At 39.4% G+C, this 22,575-nt stretch overlaps 1 protein-coding gene across 13 annotated transcripts in view; it reads right to left on the bottom strand.

Moving 5' to 3' along the window:
• Nucleotides 1-1,227: 1,227 nt before the first annotated feature.
• Nucleotides 1,228-22,575, bottom strand: part of sei (seizure) — a 103,566-nt gene continuing 82,218 nt past the window's right edge. For 4 of the 13 annotated variants that reach the window (XM_067351631.1, XM_067351621.1, XM_067351622.1 and 1 more), the window contains 16 exons: nucleotides 19,174-19,417; nucleotides 18,230-18,411; nucleotides 16,809-16,829; nucleotides 13,068-13,222; nucleotides 12,731-12,851; nucleotides 12,503-12,623; nucleotides 11,894-12,203; nucleotides 11,414-11,750; nucleotides 10,964-11,148; nucleotides 10,652-10,779; nucleotides 9,841-9,936; nucleotides 9,442-9,582; nucleotides 8,895-9,216; nucleotides 8,585-8,662; nucleotides 7,417-7,662; nucleotides 1,228-7,115 (listed from right to left, as the gene is read on the bottom strand). In XM_067351631.1, coding sequence (XP_067207732.1) covers nucleotides 6,764-7,115; nucleotides 7,417-7,662; nucleotides 8,585-8,662; nucleotides 8,895-9,216; nucleotides 9,442-9,582; nucleotides 9,841-9,936; nucleotides 10,652-10,779; nucleotides 10,964-11,148; nucleotides 11,414-11,750; nucleotides 11,894-12,203; nucleotides 12,503-12,623; nucleotides 12,731-12,851; nucleotides 13,068-13,222; nucleotides 16,809-16,829; nucleotides 18,230-18,411; nucleotides 19,174-19,417 — 3,039 coding nt within the window. In that variant the 3' untranslated portion in view covers nucleotides 1,228-6,763. Of the gene's footprint in view, nucleotides 7,116-7,416; nucleotides 7,714-8,584; nucleotides 8,663-8,894; nucleotides 9,217-9,441; nucleotides 9,583-9,840; nucleotides 9,937-10,651; nucleotides 10,780-10,963; nucleotides 11,149-11,413; nucleotides 11,751-11,893; nucleotides 12,204-12,502; nucleotides 12,624-12,730; nucleotides 12,852-13,067; nucleotides 13,223-16,808; nucleotides 16,830-18,229; nucleotides 18,412-19,173; nucleotides 19,418-22,575 lie in introns of all 13 variants that reach the window. The other 9 variants (XM_067351624.1, XM_067351633.1, XM_067351623.1 and 6 more) reach the window with 8 other exon arrangements.

Here is a 22,575-nt window from a genome sequence, read left to right as displayed (position 1 = left end):
TATTAACAAGATAATTGGTATCATCTGTGCATCGAATTGTAACGACTAGAAGAGATTTGAGCTTAATCGTTCATGGGCGTTTCTCGAGTTACTCTAAATATCAAATTTGCATCACAAATAATCCATTTCCAATTTGCAATCGCTTTGCAGCGCGTCTTTGCCGCATTATCAATTATAATACTTTTATGCAAATCTTAATTGATCTTGGTATTAAATATAGTATTTATGTTTGAAAATAAAAAAATACGTAAGCTGATGTCATTTCATTAATAACAAAAAACAATAGAGATGCAGATAATATTAAATCAATAGAAATAATTATATTATTTTTTATCCTTTTTGTTTACGTTAATCCTTTTGGTACGAAACAACGCAATGAAAAAACACTCATAAGTTGGTGTCTGTTAGCGATATACTTTCTATTTCACATTGTTAAAAAGACAATAGAGGATAAAAAGATCACACATGATTTCGATTTTATGCCGCGTAGACAATATTTGAAAAAAAAGTTATCAAGATTGATAGTCAGATAGATTAAGTGTGGCTGAAATAAAAATAGTAGTAACAAGCGCTGTGGGCGTATATATACGTTCACAGGCCAAAATAAACTTCTTTCTCTGAGTGCATATGTGCGCCAAGAGTACTCAAAGGATTAATGCAATTCAATTTATGCCACTATGAGATAGCAAAAATTGATTGATCGCAACAGGAACGGTAAAAGCGGAGTTCTCAATGAAATATAAATAGTTCAGACAGTATGTGTGTGTGTGTGTGTGTGTATGTGTGTGACATAAGACATTCGTTTATTTAACATGTTATGTTTAGATCTTTGTCTGTCGTAACACATTGCGAGATATTTTCACTTACCTTTCGACGTTTCGCTTCGAATTTTGACAACGGCAGTTCTTCGTGAATTGATTATTGATTCTGCGGTAATAGCAAGTGTTACACACATATTATCTAAAAGACAAATAGGCACTCTGCGATTATTCCGTCATCACATTTTAATGCAATATAAAAAATCGATGATAAATTAACGATAGAAATTATAGATACTCGTCAATTACTGAGTAACAAAAGAAATAATATTTTTAATCCACAATTCTGTTCCGGACAACGAATATAATTTTGTGATCGTCTATTTTTAATAACGATTTTACTAAAAACGATTTGTCAGTGAGAAAGGACGAAGACGGATATGGTAGGCAAATATTAATAAAATGCATATTGGCATAGTGAAAATATGTAATAAACATATTTTATGCAATATATGAAAACTTATAGATACACAACACGGCTTCGTCACCACCAATACCACCACCACTCCCAGCACCTGCTCCACCGCCAATCACCATCATCAACCGCCTTCATCTCCGATCGAATTTTTATTAATATTATATTAATATTGTAATATTAATTTTTATTTCACACAAAAATATAAGAAGAAATAATAATATTTTATCTATAAAAATATAATTTAATATTGCCTATTGTAATAGTGAAATAGTGATGTGATTATATTATTTTTCTATTTTTTTGAAATGGAAATAACATTATAAACAATTGCATGATTAAAAAAATGGAAAAATAATTTCTCAATTCCCAAATAAATAAATAAATCAATTTTTATTTTTTATTGAAGATCATTTATTCGACTGAACTTCTCTACTCTTGGGGGAGAGCGGATCGGGTGATGTACAAGTTTTTAAATCATCTCGCTCTTTGGCTGGAGGTGTCAGCTGAAGGGCAGGAGCGGGACGGGGGTGGTGCAAAAATTCTCTCCTCTGTCACGCTCACTTTCGAACTAATTTCCATGTTACGTGTTACAAATCAGTGCGCTCGGCGTACAATCGTACAATCCAAGATTATATCATATATATACAGAACAATCTTAATCCGCTGAATCTGGGTAAAGAACGCGCGATTAAATTTATCTACCGCGGCTGGGATTGTTTTCTCTTTTCCGTTCTCTTCCTTTTTCGCTCTTTTCTCTCGTTACATTTCTCTGCGATTTCACACACGAAACTCCGTTCCGACACAAGGTTAGCTCCGATCTCTCGTTACATACGCGTTCTTCGCGTAAAACAGACATACCGGTTCTTCGAAATTAAGAATCGGTTCTGAACCGACGTCGGATCAATTCAGAAGCGATACTTTAACGAATAAACCCTTTTGCACAGCCTTGGCAGAACGACTCTCTTCGAACGCGCGAATTCGCCCCGAACGTTGCGTATCTACACGTTTCTTGGCGCGAATAAGCCAACCGCGATAGAGAAAAAGCGAGAGGCGGCTTCGATGAGAGATCGCAGGATTTTATTTTTATCGGCGGACAGGTGATAGAGATTGAGAATCTGAGGGATCAAGATATTCGATGATATTATTCGTGCGTAGTCACTCGATAGTCGAAAGACGAAGGACGAAGTATGTGCCAGGCAAAATCGCGAAACTCCGGCGAGAGGATCTCAAGCGATCCTTCACGGATATGCGCTCAGCATTCTTTTACAAGCGATTTCAAAACTGCTCGGAAAGACTCTTCGCAATACTGAGCTCCTTGAAATTCTATAAAGAGATAGATACAGATGGATCACGCCAATTACGTTCAGCAATGACGAAAGTTAAGAAGTCGATATACTTAGAACCAAATTGTGAAAAGATCAAAGAATGAATGTGTGACTCCACTATTGCGTCGTCATTTGTCTACTGTTTGTCGCAATTTTCTTACAGATTGGGAAAAATAGCGGTGCGCGCTTATTTTCATCGAATGACAAGATAATTTCAACGGACTCTCCTCACTTTTTCTTCCTGTCCAACTACGGAATATCAGTAATGAAAACTAAATAGGAGAAATCGGATGTTCTCGAGACGACATTACTTCCGGGACGATATTTTCCCCTGCGGGAAACTCCGAGATAGAATTTCACTATACGGCAACTTTTCGATCGCGATCCTCCGATTATGATATTCTTCGAGCATCTCACAGTCCCTTGCTTTAGAATTAAAGGAGCGACGCGTTTGTCTTGCACAGCATAAATTTATAATTGGGCGCAGACATTATGTATAAAATGTTACATATGTTTCCCCGTGAAAGTTGTAACGTGTTAAAATACCTTTAAATGTAGTGTCTAAATCGTAATTGCTCGCTCTCGAGGAAAGTCGGAATTATCGTTGTCGAAAATCCGCGACCAATCGATGTCGCGTGGCACTCAAGTGCTACTTGAAGTTTACACGCAAGCGAGATAATTCCTTGATTACGCACGTTTCTTGTTTCGCGCTTTGCGCGCTCAGCATCTTCGCCAGTCTACTTCTGTCTGCGGCCGAGAGTAACCACGTTCAATCAGCCAAAGTTTCTCAATTTTTTAACTCAATTATTTAACTCACAAGTTTAATCTTCTCATCTTCAAATTAGTTCCAAATATAAAAAAAAATCAATAATTTTCAATTTATTTTTTTCAAAATTCTTTTATAAGTTTGTATTCGTCAAATGTTATTTTTTAAAATATTCTTTACATGTAATCTTGTGGCTATGTCAATTTGCCGTGATTATTCAATTCATCACATTCACATGTATAAGATAAAATTGTGGACATTGCCTCTATATACTTTTAATCCGACTACAAAAATAGTGATGTTATTTGATTATTTAAGGCAACGCCAGTAATAGATAATCCCTTAATTGGTACGGCAGAAATAGACACGCACTTAAGCCAGTTTATAATTATTTTCTAAATTAAGAAGTAAAATATATTGTAGATATTTATTTTCCAAATCAATAAAAGAATGTAAAATATTCCTTGTTAACGATATTCGGCAATTAACAGAGAATGTAATACCAATTAAGAAACAATACTTTTTTAAAAGTATTATTTATAATATTTGAGGGACCAGCCCTGCGTTCTTTTTCTTTAATATTACAAGAAAAATAAATTTTTTACGGGATTGATACGGCCGGCGACAAAGGCCGGGCAGTGATATGTATTTTCGTCATATCAATGGATATCTGAATGATTCAAGATGAGATTCGTTCGGCGAACGTGGCCGCCCTCGGCCGAAACACGCCGGACTCTCTCTCTCTCTTTCTTTCTCTCTCTCTCTCTCTCTCTCTCTCTCTCTCTCTCTCTCCCTTTCTAAAGGATCACTTAACCGTACGTACAATTTCTGCCGTGTATCTAAGTGCGAAAATCCACGTGTGCTGCGTGTACTACTGATATTTAACAATCAAAAAATTGCTATCTGTAAAATTGAAAGCTGCTGTTTTTTTCCCCCCTGTTATTAACGCTGCGCCGCTGCACCATCACTTTGTCGCAGAGAGTTAACTACGAGTCGTGTGTGTTTAATTGTTACATCGAATGTATTCGGTATCGGTTACAGCCTAAAATACTGAGCAAAGAACGAATAGATCAGCGATCGGTGATCCACGAACGATCTCGAGAAGCGCCATCACCGTGAATTCGGTTCCTCTTTCTCTCTATTTCTCCTTCTCTCTCGTCTCGTGTATAGCACATAAATGTAAAGGTCTATGTAAATTGTCGCGGCCGAGATAAGATCATTTAGGATCATCGATCGCCGTTTTCCAGCCTTTTTAACGGATTCGCGACGTTAATATGGCGGAAATAGAGACGTTGCGGGAGGACAAAAAACGAAAAGAGAGGAAGAGAAACCAACGTTTACGCGTTTAGGAGCAATAGCGACTCGAAATGCTTTGTAAAAAATTTATAGAATATATATATATACATCTATGTTTCTTTCTGTATATGTATATATATGTAGAAGTATATATTATTGCGTAGGCATTATGTCGTCGGTGTTAATTTCTTCGTCTCTTCCGCGTCGCGCTTGCGCTTCTTCCATTGATACATAATACATAATAATAATAATAATAATGATAATAATAATAATAACAATAATAATAAGAATACTAATTATAATCGTAATAATAATAACAATTATAATAATAAGAATCCTGATAATTGTCTAATATCGTCTGCGCGACATGTTCTCTCGTCGCTCTTTGTATAAAGGACATTGGCTACTTTGTACGGCGGCTGAAGTGGGAAAAAATTCCGTTTCTTTATGTTTCCCCGATGTTTCGGCTTAAATTACTACGTGATAATACCTTTCGGCACTGCGAGACTTGTTTTAAATACCATATCGTCATCTAACGTCGCCTATAAGCAAGAATAAAAAAGAAGGTGCTCTCTCTCTCTCTCTCTCTCTCTCTCTCTCTCTCAATCAAATTTTAATTAACCCGCTAGAAATTAAAACCGTCCATTTGAGAACTTTTCAGTCGACAGTAAAATTGTCGAATGAAAAACCGCACGTTTTCGTCGTATTTAAATTCAACGCGGCGAGAACGCGACTCGGAGGCTGCTTGATTATTTGTACGATAAATCAGCGAGATTGCTCATTTCTCTCCGCGTCTTTTTAATGTTCACAAACTTTTCTTCTTAGCCACATTTATCGTAGAAACATTTACACGTTGAAATCTAACGAATTAAGTAATTTTCTTCAGCTAACCAAACCCTCAAGACGAAATGGTTCGCGATTTCATTCTTAATTATTTTTTGCGATCTTTTTTTCCGTCAAGATTTCCGCGCTATTATCGCGCGATGTATTTATGTATATACTTTCTTTCGCCTTTAACATGCCCCTCTTATGATATACAGCGCATATGCATGTGTTAACGTGTAAATATATATAAATAATCATTTGCGGTCCTGTGTGAGTAAAATAATTGGCGTCTAATTGGCGAGATACGAGATATATTTTTTTTCTATTTGCTTTTTATCGACGCATAAAAAATCGATCTGAAGGAACGCATTTTAAATTGCATATTGAATTCTTGCCGCTGTCGGGAACCCCGAAGAGACGAGCGCTCGTCGACCGTCGAAGCCGAAAAACGTTTGAAGAGCCTAAATCGTACGATGATGCTTAACAAGCGATCGCTTAATCCGAATTAGCAGAATGAAACGAGACATGGCGGCGGTATAACGCGAGAAATATTTCATAAATAAAAAAAGTACACTTACGTTATGAAAATGTACATTTCGGCCGATATCCTCTCCGCTTGAGTGCTTAACATACGGAGAGCATACAGTCGTCTTAGTCTCGAGTACAAAAAGTGATCTTTGCGCTGACGGATCTGTCGATAGCTTAGAGCACATGCAATTGAAGGAAGCATAATCTACATTTTAATCCTTTTTTTTTTTTAGAAAATGTCAAATTTTTTCGATTTTTAACGCTTAATATTAATATCTTACTGTAATATGATTTCTTCTTCTTGTTTTTCTATTATAAAGCATCTATCATTCACATTTTTTTAATTATTGTAATTATTGTGTTTTATATTCTTTATATCGTAACTCTCGAATAAAAAATTTTAAAAATTTCGATGTATAGATAGCTTTTGCTATGCCTCAATTTTCATCAGGTTCTTATCACTTTTCTCAATTATACAAGGTGAGTTACTAACAAGTGGATTCTTATCTTCAGGCTCATACGCTTCCTTCAACGGCACACGCTCCACGTCGATCTGCAGACGTCGCGTGATGTCGCTTGCGGCTCGGTTGTGAGATCCGACTTCGAGACAAGCGTCGCGAGATGACTATGATTGGGTTAGAAACAAGATTCCCTACGGAGGACTTGAACGGCCCCAGTCGCGCTTTCTCGTTGCGACTTTCCGCGTCCTCGTCTCGCAAAGACGATCGTCCTCGCGGCGATGTCGCAGCTCTCAGCTGACAGAATGATTCCGCGTGCGCGATTTCCCTTAACTGCCGTGATCCTGATCGAGCTCGTCCAGCGACTCGAGTCTGGCGATCGGCGCCTCATTTATCGTAAATTCCCACGACATATCCTCGCTGGTTTGCCTCGAGGAGTCCTGCTGCCGGGGTCCGCTCGCCTGATGTCCCCCGCTTCCGCCCTCCTGTCTGCCCTCCGATCGGCTCGACCCGGATTCCGCTCCGTTGCCGCCGCGATGATTCGGGTCTTTGCGCGTGTCCCCGCTACGAGGACGCTGGGCAGCACTCCGATCTCCCGTTACCGAGACCACGCAGCTCCACGGGTCCTCGCCCTCCGCCTCCGAGCGTTTGTTGAACGAGCTGTATCTATCGCAAGGCACGCTTTCGTCAACGCGTGGTAGCGGTGTTCTCATCGACATCGAGCGCGCGGTTACTAAGCGTGAACGTAATTGATCGAATCGATGCCCACGCTTAGCAACCAGCGCACAGTGGCGCATTTTTCGATCCACGATTTCGAGAACAAGATAGAACAAATGGAGGAAATTATCGTGAGCGAAGTTACGGGAATATAAATGCGCCACTGCCAACACACTTCCAGCTTTCGAATTTCCGAATTTAAACTGATATCGTCCGAATTTTAAATTTTGATCGACCTTTCTACGCCCTTCGCCAAACTACCTACCCACTCCTGTATTCGCCTCTTCGGAAGGCGGCAGGCTGACTGTGCCAAGCGTGTCCCTGGTGAGTCTGCTGCTGTGTGGTGGTCGGCACCGCCAGGTCGACCGGTTGGCTCTGCGACCTCGTGGGTCCGGTTCGAGCACCGTTCAGCGCCGTCTGCAACGCCGTCGCGAGCGCGGACGTTTCCGACGTGACGGTGAGCCGCGACGTGCCCGACGACGTGGAGGTCGGCTCCCTCGTGGTAGGTCTACTACAGAGCGGAGTGGAACTCGTATGAGCGGAACGACGCGCAGACCACAACCTTTTTTTCGTAAGTAAGTAACCGCTAAAGATAGCTGAGCGAGATACATACTTGAAGCGTACGTGATTATGTACAGTGGGATATTCGACAGGCCTCTAATCCTCTAAAGTTTCGACCCGAGCAGTGTCACGGGGCCCCCGCGCGTTCTGGGACCGATTTGGGGCTATTCCTCTCGGCTTCGATCGAGATCGAGATCGCGAATGAAAGGCGATGACGAGAATGATCTATCTAAACGTGCGTAAAACATGATATTCATACCGAGAAGTCGGTTTCGCCAACGTCGGTCGACTTTAATCGCAGCCGAGTTTCACGAAGCCGAGTTAAGGTCAACCGACGTTATTGAAATTACTGTTAAACAAAGTATTTTCTTCGACTGCTTTAGAAACAATGGCTAATCGAGCGGAGAATATTTACTGAGATATATACGCCAGCGAGTTCAGACAGAAGGAAAAGAGAGAAATACATGCAAGTTAGAAGTACTTTTCGATAAAAGAAAATACTTTTTACTTTTTACTTCAACGTGATGCTTCTTACTTGCATTCCTAAATATTCGATGGAGCATGTGGATATCAAAGCTTTCAAGGCGTGCGATGTTAGAGATGACAATATCTATGAGAGAAGAGTATAATACATACTACGGTTCTAAAGATCATAAAGTCAGCAAAAAAGTCTACATCTTTACTTTTTACACAATTGTTGATGTTAGTAATTAGCGCGCTCCAATTATTTATCTCTTATGCTTGAAAAATGATTGAAAAAAACATTTTTTCAATTTTGATTATGATAATTTATGATAATGTCATTCGCTTGGACTCGATTCCCGTGACACTGCTCGCAACGGTTTCAAAGAAGAATACGTGATATTGGTCACCTTCGGAACTTGTCCAACTTTTCCAAAATAAAAGACGCCGAAATCAAATGCAACTGATCCAGGGATTTCGAAAGAAGGCTTTCCAAGAATAATAAAATATCGATTACTTCCTGCGATTCAAGTTGCAATTCGGAGTCTATTGTTCGCGCAAATATTTCAAACCCTCTATTTATCGCGCACGACAGTCGTCGTAAAACTACTGCTAACGTCGAGTATCAACGCGCGAGAAACGAGCATGATTAATCCGATTAATCATAACCGACTAATTAGACCGAAATTTAATGTGCGAGATATCACGTTTCGTTCTTACCTGAACAAACCGTGCGACGTGCTGGGCTGGATCTTTCCGTTTCCGTTGCTCACCGGAACTGTCGGCGGTTGCGGCTCGCTCGCCGATCTCTGGACCAACGCCGGTGCCCGGCTGCTCTGCCGCGTGCCGGCCGGCGCGGTTCCCTGCATCATCTCGATGCTGGAGCTATCCCTCGACGAGTCAAGAGTCTGCTGGAGCAAGCTCAGAATCAACCGGATATCACCGGCCATCGAGTGCTCCAGCGAGGACATCTGTCGCGACAGCTGATCGATCCTGCTGTTGATCTCCTCCAAGGGTCGGCCTGGGCCGCTCTGAAAGTCGCCTGGAAGGAGGAAACGTTTTCATCTCGCGACAAACTCGATCTCAATCGCTTGAGATTCAAACACATCGGATCAGGATCGGTACAGTGCCGATGCTACGCGATTACGATGATGATAAGCATACGATGACAGTATAAGGCGACGGAATTTAATATCGGCGAGTGACAAGTGAGAAGTGAGTAAGTGATGCAAATTGCTTTATGAGATTAAGAGAAATGAGCCCCTACCATGGGAATGAGGATGCTGCGGGGGCGATGGTGTGGTGTAGTGGCTTGACGTTGTCGAAGTGGGATGAACGACGTTTTGACTGAGGCAACTCTCGCCAGCGGCGGAACTCCGGCGCGCCGGTTTCATCAGCGGCGTGGTCACTACGTTTAAACGCCACCAGTGAGTACCACGAGTTACAAGGAGGACGTCACAAGTACTTCTCTCGCAAACATTTAACCGCGCTAGAGATTCTCTACTACTGGCGTGCGGCGCGATCTCAAAGGATGCAAGTAAATCGGTAGTCATACTCTCTTCTGGATTCTGGCGAGCGGTGTAGCGGGTATCCGCAGGTCGGGGACTTTAAGTGCGCACGATTGGGCCGATCTACATTTGGTACTCGAAAAATCCGGAGTACTTACTTTGCTTGGCGAGGTAATCGTGGCTGGTAAGCGGCTGCAGATGAATCTTGTGCTGACGTAGATCCGGTATGCTGCGCTTGAGATGGGTTAGCATGCCTGAACAACCAGGTTTCAAGGTGTTATCGAATTTGGGACTCAAACGAAAAGCAATACACAGAAAGGGGAGAAAGAGAGAGAAAGAGAGAGAGAGAAAAAGAGAGAAAAAGAGAGAAAGAGAAAGAGAGAATACAGCTATAAAGAGAAAAGAGAAAGTTGCACATCGGTAATAAATGCTAAATAGATCAAAAGAATTGATAACGTAATGTCACATCGAGCTGGAGGCAAAATACATTTTAGAAAGCCTACGAGAAGGATGATACGTTTTTAATATCGTCACAAATTATGAGCGAATTTGAGTAATTGATTTTAACTCCATACTTATGTAGTGCATTTAACGCTAAATGTAATTATCTTCTATCTCTGTTCTATAAGTTTTATGTTAAATAACCGAAATTTAGGATCACGAATTTAACGCTAACATTTTCGGATACACTTAGCGCTAAATATATGACATTAATGCGGGTGTCAATGTTTGCAATCAACTTTTACAAGAAATGTTATCATTAGTTAATAAAAAGAAAACATTATAAACGTTCGAAATTGAAAATCTCGAGCTGATTGTATTAAAAGGAGATACCCTGTTTTAAGGGGAATCTATATCGTCGTGCAAAGAACAACATTCCTCAATCAGAAAATTGGAAACACGAGAGAGATCGAAACATCGTTTCCCCGAAACAAGGAAAGCCGATCGATAGAGATAATGGCCACTTACCAGTTATCGAGTTTAAGGTCGAACTTCTCTGCTTGGGCTCGTCAAATTCCAGATTCAACGGCGTCACGTCCTGACCGGCTTTGTCCGTGCTGAATTCTAAGATACCGTGACCGCTACCTTTGTGATCACTGCAAGAGAAAATAAGCCTGAAGAACTGCTCTGCGCCAGAGATTTAGCAAACACATCGCTTTCATTTTTTTCGAAATCTTTTATTATTGCTAATCTTAACCATTTTATTAATTGAATATTAATTTTGCTACTGATAATAACTTGAGATGTAAATACAATAAAAAAAAAAAACGGTGATCTTACTAATCTTCTTGGTCGTCTTGCAAGGAGTCTTGTCGACCTGTGGGGATAAGATTTGTGCCAGGACCACCGGGTCCTCGACGGTATCTTGGTGGACGGAAAGCGAATCGCCTGGCGTCGATGTCGACGTCGGTCGGAGTGCTGACAGGAAACCTTGCTGATATTGGATCGACACCAGCCTGCTCCTCCTGAAGATGAATGACAGTCTGACGTCACTCGAGACTCGGAATATATATCAGTCCGACGCAAATATAAATTATCATAGTTCGAATTGCAAAAATAAAGTTAAAATAAAAGTACAAAAATTATATAAAATATAATGTAATATAAAAATTTTCCTTTTTAAATTCATTATAAAATACAGGTGAAATTTGATGCAAAAAAAAAAGAAAAAAAATTATATAATTTCAACAAAAATAATTACATATGAGGAGAGCCGAGAATAACACTCACGTCTCGCATGTTGAAAGTAATCTCGAGATTTTGGCTGAAGTGGTTGGAGAACTCCGGATAAAGTGCCAAAACGTCAAGCAGGTCATCCCGATGGATCTTGTGAAGGTCGCAGTAAGTAAGAGCGCGAACGTTACAGGATGACTTCCCGACTGTTGGATAAATACATGGATTCTCGCCGAATATATCATCCTTCCCCAAAATGGCCATCACGATGTCATCCTTCAGAATTTCAATACTCCCGCGGGATATAAAATACAGGGAAGTCAGCACGTCTCCGCGATGGACTAAAGTATCACCCGGTGGTGCGTGCGTTGTCTTAAACTTTAAGGATAATGCCCTGTTTTGCGAGAAAAAGCGTCTTTTTATCATAACGAATCGTGTATACGTAAAAATTACATATTCGCAAAAAGTAAGAAAAATTATTTGGCATATAAATTTAAAAATGATTTCGCAGGATGTTTGACGCGGAAAGGCAATTACCTTAAACAGCCTGGACTAGCCCCTTCAAAGGCTCGGCAATTGTTTAAAAGATTCCTATTAAGATGAAGACAGATGTCGGCCTGAAGGCACTCGGGGAATCCTTTCAGAACACTGTTCATGTCGATCCCGTTTGTATACGTCCACGCGTGTTGGAAGTACTCCTCCAACCGCTGGCGGAGCGGATTCGGGATCTGGTGGAATCTTATAAATTCTCTGACCCTGAGCATCTGCGTGTGGTACCGGGCAGTGCCGCTATACAGCCTCTGGATGATCGCCGATACATTACCGAAGATACTGGCGTACATCAGAGCTGAAATCGTCGCATCATAAAGCATATTGCGAATTCATTATTCAACGGCGCGGTATTTAGCGATTTCGGATACAGATTGACTTTCCTATCGCTCATTTCGTATGGTATCAGAAAATCGACAAAAAAGAGTGTCTCGAAAAGAAGCAAATGTTAAAATTTTTAGCGTAAAAATACATTTCGCTAATATTTTTCTTCAGTTGATTATTTAGTTAGTTTGGCCTATATATTTTTATTTATTCGTGCCATTATTTTTAATCACATCTAAACGCGTGTGCCTGTGTAATGATTTGTCGACTCACATCCGATCAACATGACGATTATTGTAAAGATTTTCTCAGCGTCAGTATTGGGCGCCACATTTCCGAAGCCCACGGACGTGAGGCTGCTAAAGGTGAAGTAAAGCGCCGTGATATAGCGACTCTGGAAAAATTACATTGTTACGTGGGGCAAAAGGGGTCACGTGTCGCCATTAACATTAGCGATCTCAAATAGAGCGTACTCGAAAGAAGCTCGCGCGGATGGCTTACTTTTATGCTCGGTCCACCGGTGTTATTGTGAAAGTAAAATTGATGCGTGTCGTTGGCTAGAATGTCCAACCAACCAACCTTGCTCTTCAGGGTCGGCCGCTCGGCGTTTCCTATAGCGTACCTTTAAAAAGCGCGAAATGTCGGAATTTTAAACAATGTAATGTAATGTTTCAAAGTTTTTTAAATTAAATCTTTTAATTAAATCTTTCAATGGCAACTCTTCAATGAAATATTTCCTAAGAAATAATATTTGAGCTGGTCAAAGAAATTATACTTGAAGAAATATATATCGATGTAGAAGTAAAAGGTATGTTTTCAAAGATACACAATTACTTACCATATGCACGCCATCCAATGAGCAATAAGGGCAAAAGTGGCCATTAACAGTAACAAAACTGCAGCACCATACTCGCTGTATCTGTCGATTTTTCTGGCCACTCTGACGAGACGTAACAGACGGGCTGTCTTCAAGAGTCCGATCAAGGTCGTCGTCTGAAAATAATTCGTCATTTTTTCCATCTCCCGATTCTGCGAGCCCGAAAAACATCTCTCGACTCCTAGTCTTCACTTTCGATACACAGAAATCGGTTTTGTACAACATCATCCGTTACTACTTAAATGCCTGCTGATGCTTTGTTATCAGAACGATAACACATAAATACTTCGTGAATAGATATAAACCTGTTTGTGCAAGAATTGTGCTTCTTTGTAGCAAAATGTGTTCACATAAATAACATTTATATAAGACAAATGAAGATTTGGACATTCTTAATTTAAAATTATTTTTCAATTTTGATAGATGATCGATTTTGCATAAAGTAAGGTTTGCAATATATACACAGTGAGCTTATCTCTTCTATTAAATGTGCCTCGCATAAACAGACATTTATCAGAAATCTAATCATTCATGTGAAGGCCATTTCCATGTTGGAAGTGTCATTCTTGTCGGAAATCGTCACTCCGGCTGCACATCAATCGCTGAAACGGAGAAAGCTGTTCGCCGGCACATCGCGAAATTCGTACAGAAATGCGCGCGTGACATTTCGTCGAGTTCCAAATACCAAAGTTGAATTCGTCGTCTTTGCGGTGTGCCGCTCCTCGGAGCCAATTTAGACGCAGACCTAAATTTAAGGGCCGGGACGATTTTCAGAGAGCATATTTTACGTCGTCGTTGCTAGAGCGTCGTGTTCGAGAACACTTTGGAAAATACTGAAGTGACGACTTCCTTGTTGCAGAGCAATTGTCGCAAGCTTGACTCGTATCGAGTTATGTGCAAATAGCATATGTAATTGAGAAAATAGATGTAGAGATTTATCGGCTTCCAAGATACATCAAATTACGCAGCATTTGATATACCTAATCCGAATAAGATATGATAATAATTACAAATCGGTAAGCATTCGCGGAAGTGAAAGAAAACTACTCATGAAAAATTAATTTGCGATCAATCTCGGAAAGAAACGCTTTGCGTGAACGGAGGTACTCATGCTTCCTCTTCGTTCTTACCTGCCGCAAATTTTTAAATTTTCCATAGAAAAAGGAAATATGATTTAAATATTGAAACAATAACAAATGCAAATCTACATCGAGCAAACATTTTTACACTGAAAGAAACCGAGCTCAGCATTTTTACGACTATCATGCAAAGTTTGTTGCGATCTAACCAAAATAATTCGATTGATCTGTAATGCAAATTTTGCATGCGCTTGAAGCACTCTCAGCGCAATACAAATACGTTCGCAAACGAATAAAAGTATTGTTTTTCGAACGTGATTTTTTTAAACACAACTCAGTACACGTTCGAGGAAGAAAAACGAGGCACAAAAGCTATAGAAACGCACATCATTTATATACAAAAGTTCTTGGATGTGTATTAATTGAAGGAGCAAGTATGTAAAAAAAGTTTTAAAAATTATTAAAAAACTTGTTAAAAAATCTGGGTTTTAAAATTTTCATCATAATTAAAAAAAAAGTAATTGATATTGATTTACAGAAAAAACTCAATTTTTATAGAAAATAAAATTCTTTTAAACTGTTCCACTATTTGTTTGCTCTTTTAATTGTTATAAATATAGAACGTAAAATTCTGTCAAGCACAGAACAAACACACACGCACGCGCGCAGACAAACACACACACACACACACACATACGTTAAACCGGACAAAATGATCAGTCAGAAAAAGTTTTTTTTGCCATTCGGAAATATGACTACAATTTTTTTACAGCTTGCAAAAAAAGGCATAATAAAAGAATATAAAAGAAGCTCGATAACAGAACGATAGGACCAACATATTGGAACAAAATCGAGAGAGAGAGAGAGAGAGAGAGAGGAAACAGCTGAAGCATACGCGCGATTGTTGATGAAATCGCGATGGTTTAATCGAAGTGTTTTCATCGTGTCGTTATTGATTACCATTGGCGATCAATACAGGTCTGCTCGTGTAAACGTTCGCGACCGATTGTATGTGTATTATATATGTGTTCAATCCATGTTCTGTTAAGCTTTCGTCCCGTCTCGAGCGATTTGAGATTACGTCCGATGAAAACGTTATAGTTATTATAAGTTTATTGCATCTCTCAACATTCGTTAAAACATAGTCCGTGTTAGACAAAGTCACGATTAATTTAGAAAACGTACAACTGCATATACATATGCCAATGAAGATTTGAAAGCGCGCGTGTGTTGTGTAGAATTCATATTTTTGCCTGTGGATCCGATAAGAGTGATAACAAAAAAATACTCTTACAAAATTGAGGCAATCGTAAATAAGCGAGTGCATCCTGCAACCCCAAAGAAGAAATAAGTTGCGCGAATAAAGCAAGCTCAAAGTCGATTTACTTGCTAGAAACAAAACTCGACAAGCTGGATGCAAGAGGGAATAAATAATGTAGACAAACTATATAAAGGTACTCGTCGCAAGATTCTGCTAAATTCGTGCTGTCGGCACGAATTATGTTACACGAGGCTCAATATCTGATGAGAAAGTGTCTATATGAAAAAAGTAGCTAACTAATAATTCTCGCCAGATATTGATAAAATCGATCATGTGATAAATATGATATCAATTTTTCTAATTTTAATCTTGCTGTTCTGTGATAAAATTCAAAATTTTTTTTGTAAGTGAAAATTTTATACGCGCATCTGCGCCGAGATATTTGCGGATTTTGACATTTACATAACTGAATATTAATATTTTTTTCAATTTAACATTATGTAAATATCAAAAATTTGCATTCGCACGGACATTATCCAATTGTCAGTTGTGCAAAATTCAGACGTTAACAATTCTTCACACAAATCGATTTAATAAATCGATTTTGCGAGATTGCATAAGGGGACAAAGGTACAAAGGTACACAAAACGCTTTTCAATGGCGTAATTTTATCCTATACAATTCAAATCTTGCATCAACGGGCCTGGACTCAATATAAAAATCAAAAAAGAAAAAAAAACATGCACATTCTTCCACGATTCGTTATTAGTAAGTTTAGTATACCGTACATGTGAGAATAGAGTTGATGAGAACCCTGTCTTATTGTTTTGTAATTACTTTTTTTACAGGAGAAAGTAAAAGTCTAGAAAAAAAAACAGCAGAGCAAAGATTTGCCATCAACTTTATTCGAACTTTCTCGGCACAAAATGGGGTTGCAGTGATCGAGTGAGGTGTTTGTATGTGTGATGAGTCACTTGAAGACTCTTGATCGCTGTGATAACGTCGAGAGGGGATGGTTCATGTTACAAGAGAAACTGTGCTAAGAGTATTTAAGATGTGTAACATGTGTAAGCCGTTTGTACGTGGAAGAAAGAGAGAGAAAAAGAGAGAGAAAGAGAGATAAAGAGAGAGAAAAAGAGAGAGAGAGAGAGAGAGAGAGAGAGAAAGAGAGAGAGAGAGAGAGAGAGAGAAAGAGAGATAAAGAAGAAAAGTAGTTAGTAGAAAAATATCGTGATTGCGGTGATGATTTTAAATCGTTTGGTGTAAAAACGGTGTAAATTGTAAATCCGTTATTAATTAAGTAATAACGAAAAAAAGAGACACGTCAGTGAGAATCCTTTGTGTATATATGTATCAACTAACCTCGTCCTTGTCCAAGCCGAGCTATGAAAATGTTAAACTGAGGTTAAAATTTGTTTCTTTCACATCACATGAGGATGATTTATAATTTTAGTTTCCAGATTTGTTACGTTTGATCGCTTTCTTAAAATAGGAGTGTCGCAAAAATCACAGGTTCGTTTCACTCTGCCGAGACGGATGACTTAAATTACCTCGTCAATTGCAAACCGATTAGAGATGTAAATGGCATTCTGCTTTCTCTTTCAGAAGCGCGATACGTTAAATATAATATAATGGGAAAGAGTTATTTCCTGAGAAGAGTTATTCATATATTTACCGTTCTTTTTTTCTGCGCATATAAATTTTTATTAACAATCGGTATTGTTTACAAACCGAGGGAGAGACAAATCAACTCATGAAAGAGAGTTCGAAAGAATCATTTAAACGAAAAACGAATAAAAGAAAAACACGATCAAAAAAAAAAAAAAAAAAAAAAAAGAAAAGAAAAGAGTAGAAGAGAATTTTAACGAGGATCTGATATAGAGTCTAATACTTTGACAATCAGAGCAGAAATTTTCACAGCGACAGACTATAATTACTTACATATTTATGAAGAGTGTATGCGTACGTGTGCGTACAGGTACGAGTCGGTTCTCGAGACAAAGGGATCGTTCACTCATGTTAAGTCATACACATGTCGCTTGGCGTTACAGGATTTGCATAATTGATATTAAATGTCGCTTGGCCGCGCGCGTTGATCCGTTCGGCTTTAATTCTGTCTATTATGCCTATTCTGCCTACTGACGTAACGCGCATCTGGATGCTAAAATGAAAACCGGGTTCCATCGTGCGAATTTTCATTGATTCTCGACGTACGTGTAGCACACGTTCAACGTTGTGTAAAATCGTTCCGGACAGTGAGAAACCACAGAATTAGAACGTTCTCGCTCGTCCGTACGCATATATTGTGTGCACATTAACACGACGATTCGACTAAAACTCTCGACAAAAGGAAAACGAAATCATTCAACACCGAGAGAAATGGTCGAAAATAGGGAGAAATGAACTAAGCACCAGTCCGGTAAAGTCACATCTATGGGCACGTAACTTGGGCTCGGCATGTCACCCTAATTATATTTACCAGCTAACACCGACATTCTAAAAATTCGCCCGGCGATCTGGCGTCCGCGAGCGTCACTTCTTACATTGAAGGAAAAAATCATTTTGTTGCTATTAGTTGCAGTCTTTTTTTATTCTTTTTTTTGTAGATTAATGCAACGGCTCTACTAAATATCACGAATTTTAAATATTTTTCGAGCGAGCAAAACAATTTGTGCTCGCTCTCGCGAAGAATTACAAACTGGCGTAAGAGATGATCCCGTAAACACCAGATCTGGCTTGGAAGAAAGGTATCTAGAGAATACGAAGCGTGCGACGGAACTTACCTCGTCAGTATCCGAGCCAACGAGTAAGAGATCGAAGGGAATGGCAGCCACCAAGTCGATGATGAACCAACCCTTCAGGTAATGGACGGCTATCTTACCAGGATGGGACACCACTTCATCGTTGCTGTTGACGAACGTCGTGCGAAAATTTATGATGATGTCCACAATAAAGGTGACATCGACTGAAAAGTGAAAATGCGTTTTGTATTATAGCCCAGAAAGTAATCAATAATTTTCCAATACCAGAAAAGGTACGCGCTATGCGCCATTTATCTGTCAAAACGCGCAATATTCTGAAACTGACGTTTCATAACTATCAAATATAATTCACTAAATTCTTTATCGTATTAAAATAAATTACGTCACGTTAATGTTAACTTTATTTATTTGCCTGATAATACCGAATGCATTTTCGAAAATGTTAAAATTGATCCTCGAGCTGCAGTAATACGGGAGATAATATCTCTAGAATTGTCTGTTTGAGCGTTTCTTCGATTTCTTCTCTGTTCGTTCTACTTTCGAGCTATTGTCTCTTTATCCGCTTTATTGTTTCATATAGTCGTGACGCATATTATCCGTGTCCTAGCTACATTGTATGAAACGTTATACAACTGCTCGGATGTCGATATCAAATTTAGAACTTACTCTAAAGTGTTTATGTTTTGGTATCGGATAATATCGCTTTAATATTTTTCAGTGAATTTCAGAGATTTCTTCTTTATAAAAATAGCAATTAAAACGTTAAACTATTATTAATTTATTTAATTACAAAAACGGATTACTATTATACATTGCTTATTATTAATAATTAATAGATCAATGTAAATTTGTGGATCATAAAAATTTTGTCTACTTTTGATATTACTAGAGTTTTTATGATAAAAATTAAATAAAAGGTAACGATAAAATATAAAGGCAAAAATAAACTTTAGTAATTAATTTACCTATTAAGTCTATGACAACGATGGGGTCATCACCATATTTCTTGTTCTTTCTGCTGTTGTAATCCGGATCCGACAGAACGAAGGCAGCGACGTACGGCGTAAATATAGCTGTGTACATCACAAGCAGCAATATAACCCAATCCCAGACCGCCTTAAACGGCGAATAATGTAGTATGGTCCACTTGTGGATTCTGGGGGACTGTAATTTGTACTCCGGGAGGACGTCTGCTCCGAGGGACAGTACCTGCAATAAAGCATATCAATATTTTAAACAAATACACGTTTAATATTATTTTCTTAAATTTCCTTTTTTAATTTAATTTAAAATTTAATTTTTAAATTGTTGAAATCCGGAGAGACACAAAATAAAAATGTTTCGTGAGGAACAAGAGAAAAAAAATCCATGTTATATAAATTTAACGTAATTCGGGCGGAAGATCCTATCTGTATGAAATTACGTCACGCTTGAGAGGAATAACGGGAAATGGTTTTCCATCAGTATCACCGCCCGTATTTTGCAGTGAACGTTCTGGTAACACTGTCAAAATATTGTTATAGCGTAACACGTTTAACATCGTTCGCACTAAAGTGCATCGTGATAAAACACACTTATTGGATGCCGGGCGCGGGGCGGGATGGGTGTTCGCGCTGGTTACATCACGTACATAACACAGAGAAGGGAACACGGAAACGGCTGCGGGCAAGATTGTTTGCTGACCTGTCTAGCACAGAAGCGTTTCGAGTTACTTATTGGACTCTCTGCCATTTAAGACGCGCGCGTACACCGGAGACCGATCGGTGAAGACGTAAGACGATGCGGCGCAACCGCGAGTCTTCCTGAGAGAAGCAGTTTACTCCAAAATTTCCGACGCATCCATTTCGTTAACACGATCCGACCACCCGATCCGGACGAAAACGGATCTATCGAACAACGTTGTTCCACACTTCCGGAAGCATCGCGTTTGCGAGCTGATGAATTTTTCTTCCGCCCACTTGTTATCCGTTGTTGTTTTCCGCTATTACACGAGTCGCGCGATATATATTATGATCGTAAGCGCCCGAGCGGCTTTAAAACATCTGGCTTCGTGTTCGAGCAGGAGCTTAACCACTTTGTTGTCGTCGTAATCCGCGATTCCGCCACAGCATCGTGCTCAATCCCGTCATAATGCGGCGACCGTCGTTGAAATGTCGCGCTTTTCAACGAACTTCGACACCCGGCGGCAATAATAGCGCAATCGATTTACAGAGGTAATTCACTAAACGTAGCAACGCCGTAAACACTAACGGGAGCAACACTATCGACCATTGGTTGAAAATTTCGTGCGCCGTGGATGCGAGGCACGTTCAGTTTAGGGCAAACCAGATCGACGGGTCTGCGAAGCTTTCCCGAAGCGCGATTAATATTTTGCGTTATCGATCTCTCTCCCTCGCGGCACTCCAAATCGCTTGTTTACGGCGTGCGAAAGTGGAGTGCGGGAAGAACCGGAAGAGTGCCGCCCGAGCGCCAGCTTAACACTGATGCAATGCGGCCGGACGAAGGGAGGCGTTCGTTCGATTGGCTCGGGGTTGCCTGGCTGCCTGGTCGCGAGAAGTGGTGCACGACTTAGGGTAGCACCGCCGTCACACCCTTAGCCAGCGTATTTCGGCCTGTGGAGTGTCGGGGCAGACGCAACACTAGAGTCGTCGAGAGCCATCGGAGGTCGTTTGATCTAACAAGAAGCGTCGGAGGTCGAGAACGATAACCCGTGCTCAAGAGGCTCGTAACGCGCACTGACGATCCTACCCGGAGAAAAGTCGCAGTTTGCTCCCCCGTTCTTCGTCCCCTGTATCGTCGATTTATTATTATCAACCCCCTGCCGATAAGCGACGGATAAGCGGATAAAAATAGAAAATGGGATACACATTGCGCGAGAACGGAACGTTAGACAAGCGACATCATTACGTAGTTCTACAATTACGTTATTACGAGCACTCCATGGTGATTGAGATATTTATCAACGTTACGCTCCACGTTCGCATAAATTGATTGAATTCATTTACGACGTAATCTATTTCATTTTCAATTTTCTATCTTTGTGTTACAAATTAATATATATCATTGTTTGTTTAAAATATGATACATTTTTTTAGATTAGAAAATGTGACATATGTTTATGATATTTTCAAGAGAAAAGAAGAAAACAACTCGAGTTTCTTCTTTGCCTTCATATTGATTTTTTTTATTATCCATCTGCTGGAAAATGTGTAGTCAGGCGAGTCATGGGAGGCGAAGTAGAAACTTGCTGTTTGGCTCGTCAGAGACAGCTGTGAGAATGTAAATTCAGGTGGATCATGTTTTATTCATGCACCTGGTATCAGAGGTGAGAAGGGTTGTGAGGATGACCCCGTTCCAATGACCCGGAGTATATTGCAAGAATTTACATCGTCCTTCATGCAGCGCGATAAATTTTTGTAGACAAAATTCTAAACATGTGAAAAAACCTCTCGAAAAATAGAAAAATACTAACAAAATTTAAAATTCGATGGAACTTAATCAACTTATTGTCAAAATAATATTATGTTACTTTTTTTAAAATAAACGTCTTTTCTTCCTCTAATTGTTCTTGTGCGTTTCTCTCTGGATTAAATTTAGTCAAAGTATTTCCGATATATTGGGATAAATTTCAGATACAAAGTTGAGGGAGTAATTTAGTAAGTAGTGGATATTAAAAGATGGGGAGAATTTTCCTAACGTAATAAATAACTTAATTGCAATGGGTTAGTAACATCATTTATGCAGATATATTAGCGGTACGGAATTTCTCATCGATCCAAGACGCTTCACCTGTAATAGAGATGAAGTAATCGAATACGCGAAGGAGAATATAAGCGAGTAATATTAGCTGGTTACCACACGCCGTGACCTGGAATTATGAAATAATTACTACGTTGATCATTATCTCTCAGCGTTTAACAAACCAACGAAAATAGCGTAGAAGAAAATCTGGCTAAAATACTGTGAACGCAAAGAATTATAAAAATTATAAAGGCGATGATTAATGATTAATAACGTATGTTGTAAAATTGCGTGCGTTTGTGTGTTTTGAAAAGATAGCGAGGGATTATTTTCTCGCTCGATCTACTGCGTTTTAAAGATGATTTCTAAGAATGTTTAATTACGGAGATATATTTAAAATTGTATGCTCAAATAATTATGAGAAAGACTGAGTGTTAAAATTAAAAAGCATTTCCGTATGAATCCAGAAGGTAGTAATTAATGAGTCGCAATTCGCGACTACGCGTTCCTTTGCGATGGCCAAACTCCTTCATAGCCAGATTTAATATTTGCAGACTCACGGCGAAGTCATTCCCCACGTAAATATGTACTCGACGCGTGCAAATAAAATATATCCGCGGCTCTTC

This window comes from Linepithema humile, chromosome 3 (assembly GCF_040581485.1).
Source record: "Linepithema humile isolate Giens D197 chromosome 3, Lhum_UNIL_v1.0, whole genome shotgun sequence".
Lineage (NCBI taxonomy): Eukaryota > Metazoa > Arthropoda > Insecta > Hymenoptera > Formicidae > Linepithema > Linepithema humile.
Note: the sequence above shows the minus strand (reverse complement) of the source record. Positions and strands in the feature narration are given on the sequence as shown.